The sequence below is a fragment of the Mus caroli genome, unplaced genomic scaffold, assembly GCF_900094665.2.
Source record: "Mus caroli unplaced genomic scaffold, CAROLI_EIJ_v1.1 scaffold_9868_1, whole genome shotgun sequence".
Lineage (NCBI taxonomy): Eukaryota > Metazoa > Chordata > Mammalia > Rodentia > Muridae > Mus > Mus caroli.
The window spans coordinates 23,426-27,726 of record NW_018390265.1 but is presented as its reverse complement, the minus strand read 5'-3'; the positions used below and the strand labels follow the sequence as shown (position 1 = coordinate 27,726).

Below are 4,301 nucleotides of genomic sequence, written 5' to 3'. Positions count from 1 at the left end.
TGGGAGTATTTATTGAGTTTATCTCAAGATAACAGTATTAAATCAAACACAGCTTGAAGGGTTGAAGTCTGTATTATATAGGTTTCTCATACTAAAACAAATAGCTAAGATAATCAACTTATCAAAAAATTATTTCTGGCACAGAGAGTTACAGTTCAGTCACTGATAGGATGAGTATATTGATATGATCTATTTCTATACCTCATGGTAGGGATGTGTGGTTGAACAAAGCCACTTACCTCCTGGCCAAAAGGAACAATAAGCAAATTTCTGAGTCACTTTTATTTATTTTTTTGACATGCCTCAAGTAAAGTAATTATAAAAGTAGGCTCAATTTCTAAATTTTCTTGCATTGTCCAAGAGCATTACAATAGGCAGTAGACTTTTGCAAATGACATGAGATTTGGGGGAAATTTAATATCCAATCTAAGCCAGGTGGTGGTAGTGCTTGCCTTTAATCAAATTACTTTGGAGGCAGAGAGAAACAGATCTGTTAGGTCAAGGTCAGCCTGTTCTACCAGGACTGTAATATAGAGATCCCTGTCTAAAGAAACCTAACAACAACAAATAAAGATCCTGTCTGTAACATGTTTCATAATGAATAACTTTAAAAAGTATTAATGTAACATCAAAATTATGTTTAGCAATATATATTTGTGTGATTGGATTTATTTCCTTAATTTAAAAAACTTAATTTGACTTTATGAAATTTCCAGTTTTCCATATATAATAAGATCACCAATATTTATTGAAGAGCTTGTCACATGCTAACACTGTCATCAATCTTTTTTAGTTAGAGCCTTCCCTTTAATCTTATGAGAAATTTATTACTAAATCAAATCTTTCTAAATAGCAGAGGTCTCTAAGAAAATGTATTTTTACCCAACTGTCTCTTCAGAGCACCCTTAATCTCTTTATTTCTGAGGCTATAGATGAGGGGGTTCAACATGGGGACCACCACCATGTAGAACACAGATACGACCTTGTTCTGGTCTGTGGAGTAGCTGGACTTGGGCATCACATAAATGAATGTGATGGTCCCATAGAAGAGAGTGACTGCAGTGAGGTGGGAGGTGCAGGTAGAGAATGCCTTCTGTCGGCCCTCAGTGGAGCGCATCTTCAGGATGGTGATAAGGATGTAGATGTAGGAGACAGCTATTACAAATATGGTCACCATGATGATGGAGCCAGCTGTGAATGAGGGAACAACTGCAGGGACACTGACATCAGAACAAGATAGTTTTACTAATGGGGCAAAATCGCAGAAAAAGTGATTGACTCTATTTGGTCCACAAAACACAAGAGAAAAGAAGGAAAGTGTGAAGGAGGAGGCATTAAGAAAACCCCCTATATAAGATCCTACAAGCAGCTGGACACAAACCTGTGTGGACATTTTGTTTGAATAAAGCAGTGGGCTACAGATTGCTATAAATCGGTCATAAGCCATGGCAGCCAGAAGGAAACATTCAACTGTCCCAAAGAAAACAGCTGAGCCAAGCTGGATGCCACATCCAAGATAGGAGATGGTGTTTCTCTCCACCAGGAAGTTGACAAGCATATTGGGTGTGACAGAAGATGAATAGCCTATGTCAGCAGAAGCCAAGTGGCTGAGAAAAAAGTACATGGGGTGATGGAGCTGGGAAGAGACTCTGATGAGAAGGATGGTGCTGAGGTTCCCAGACACAGTCACCAGGTAGATGCACAGGATGATGACAAAGAGGACAATTCTGAGGACTGGGTCATCTGTTAATCCCAATAAAATGAACTCTGTCACTGCAGTGTGGTTCCCGTCCTCCAGGAAAGCCATGGAACAGTGTAGCTGCTGCCAGATCAAGTCTGTGATGGAGATAGTACAGGAAAGGATTTATAAGGGGGTAGTTTCAGTTTCTTTAGTGCACAGATAATTCAATTATATTTAAATATGACTAAGCATCCATACTTATTTGCCTGTAGGAATGAGTCTACATTTCAAGTTGGTTAGCAATACACCAAAAATCTTTTCCTCACATGTCATTTTCTTTTCTTGTTATCTTGTTTAACCAATTGTACCTTTAAATGAAATATAAAAATATAATATAAATAAAAGTAACAAAAATGAATGCTGGTCCTATTAGGGAAAACGAATGCAGAGTTTTATAGGAAAGAATTGGATAATAGCCAATATTTTACATGGTTCTTAAAATAACAAGTATAAATATCTAAGAGAAATGTAAGAAATATGTATAGATACACATAGGTAATTTATGAAATTACAATGTTTGCCACATTATTCATAAAATATAAGATTTTCATATAATATTATTTAAATCAGGATTATAATATCTTTTGGAAGAGATTGTTTAACTTGCATTAAGTTTATATAACATCCAGCAAAATTAGAATTAGAAGCTGAAGCTATCTGAAACCAATTTCTTACCAGCCACATAATAATATATTTAAATAATAATAATCTTAGACTCCTATAAACCAAAAATGATTGGAATGTTTTATAAAAATATTTAAAAGATACATTGTATGAGATTTTCCTACATAAATAAATTTATTATTGAAACAACAATTAGACAGAAATTTTAATTTATTAGTGAAATTATCTAATTTAAATTTTTAGATATTTTCCTATTTTTTAAATAAAAAATATTCTACCAAATAATTTGATAGATCTATGGAGTTACTATGAAAATATAATAGATACTTAACCAATAAAATAGATTTATTTGTAGAACATGCATTTTCTCAGATCATATATGAATATTTTTCAGCTAAATTCATTATGAAAAGCCAAAGACCTACCTGAAATGAGAACTCATTCCTCCTTCAGAATAAGGTCAATGTTGTGTGGTTATATTGTCATCTTTTAGCTTTTGTTTCCTTTAGAGATCAATTCCTGAAGGTGCTGAAGATTCAAATGTGAATTCTGAGGTTATCATAGAGCTTTATTATTTCTTGTGATGGATATTGAGTGATTCAAATCACAGGGAAGAATACCTAAGCTCCCAAGCTCCTGTCAATTCTCAAGAGGTCAATTTATTATTTTGTTTTGTCTAGGTGTTCATGCATAGTGTTATATGATTTGTTCACTATTTACTACATCATCCATAATAAATTTTTCTGAAAACGGTTGTTTATTTTACTGTAATATTTGCAATAAATTAATAATTCTAAATATCAACTATAAAAGCTACAACTACTTTTATTCATTCATTATATATTTATCAATAATTTTTATCAATAAATATTTTAATGGCCATCTTTAGCATATGCCATCCAGTACCCCAAGGGAACATAAAATGGAACTTTATATAAAAAAATTACATTTTAAATAACAAATATTTTTGACATTTTCATCATTGTATATGAAGTCAGAACATAAATGCTTTAAAATTGCATAAAGAAGTGGAATTTTAAAATTACTTGGATGCTCCCAACAATGGAAATACAGTCCAAGTATCACGCTTGAGTAGTGATCTTGATATAGATAGGTCATAGGATAACACTAACTCTTCAGCCCAAAGACTCAACGGTACTCTAGTTCTCTTGCAAATCCTAATTGCAGTATCACTTGTAGCCCTGCTATAGGAGTGTTGCTTTGACAATAACTACAGTAATAGTGACCAAATATTCGTACCCATATCCCTTTATTTGGATCATTATGGTAAGCAATTTACATATAGAGAATATTTACAAGATGTTAGGAAGCAGATGCTTTTCTTATTCTCATTTTTCATTTGATAGAGCACAGATTGAAAGATCAAATGATTTGTACTATGATTCTGACTCCTATAATCTAATAGTGGATTGATATCTACATCTATTCAAAACCAAAAACTAAAAACAAAAACGAAAGCAAAACAAAAAAGGCAAGTGCAAAATCATAAGGGACAGAACACAGTGCAATTCACCATTATCAGAACCAAGTTATCCCACTACAACAAGCCCTGGATACCTTAACACCCCTGAAACTCAAGATGATGAACTAAAATCCCATCTAATAAAGATGATAGAAGCCTTTAAGGCTGTTATAAATGACTCCCTTAAAGAAATACAGAAAAACACAGGCTAACAGAAGTTCTTAAAGAGGAAATAAATGAATCCCTTAAACAAATAAGAAAAAAAAAAAAAAGCAATCAAGCAGGTGAAGAAATTGACCAAAACAGTCCAAGAAGTAAATATGGAAAGAGAAGCAATAAAGAAAACACAAATGTAGGCAACCTTAGAGATTGACAACTTAAGAAACAGACCAGGAGCTAAAGATGCAAACATCAGCATCAGAATATAAGAGATAGAAGAGAGAATCTCAGGCT

At 33.2% G+C, this 4,301-nt stretch overlaps 1 protein-coding gene across 1 annotated transcript; it reads right to left on the bottom strand.

Annotated features, from left to right (window-relative positions):
* Positions 1 to 769: 769 nt before the first annotated feature.
* On the bottom strand, positions 770 to 1,820 carry LOC110288564 (olfactory receptor 502). The gene has a single exon (XM_021154872.1). The coding sequence runs from the start codon at positions 1,805 to 1,807 to the stop codon at positions 863 to 865; it is 945 nt and encodes a 314-aa protein (XP_021010531.1). The 5' UTR covers positions 1,808 to 1,820; the 3' UTR covers positions 770 to 862.
* Positions 1,821 to 4,301: the final 2,481 nt, after the last annotated feature.

Excerpts from the sequence above, each read along its gene's own strand:
- LOC110288564 (XM_021154872.1), bottom strand. The coding sequence starts at position 1,807 with ATGGCTTTCCTGGAGGACGGGAACCACACTGCAGTGACAGAGTTCATT.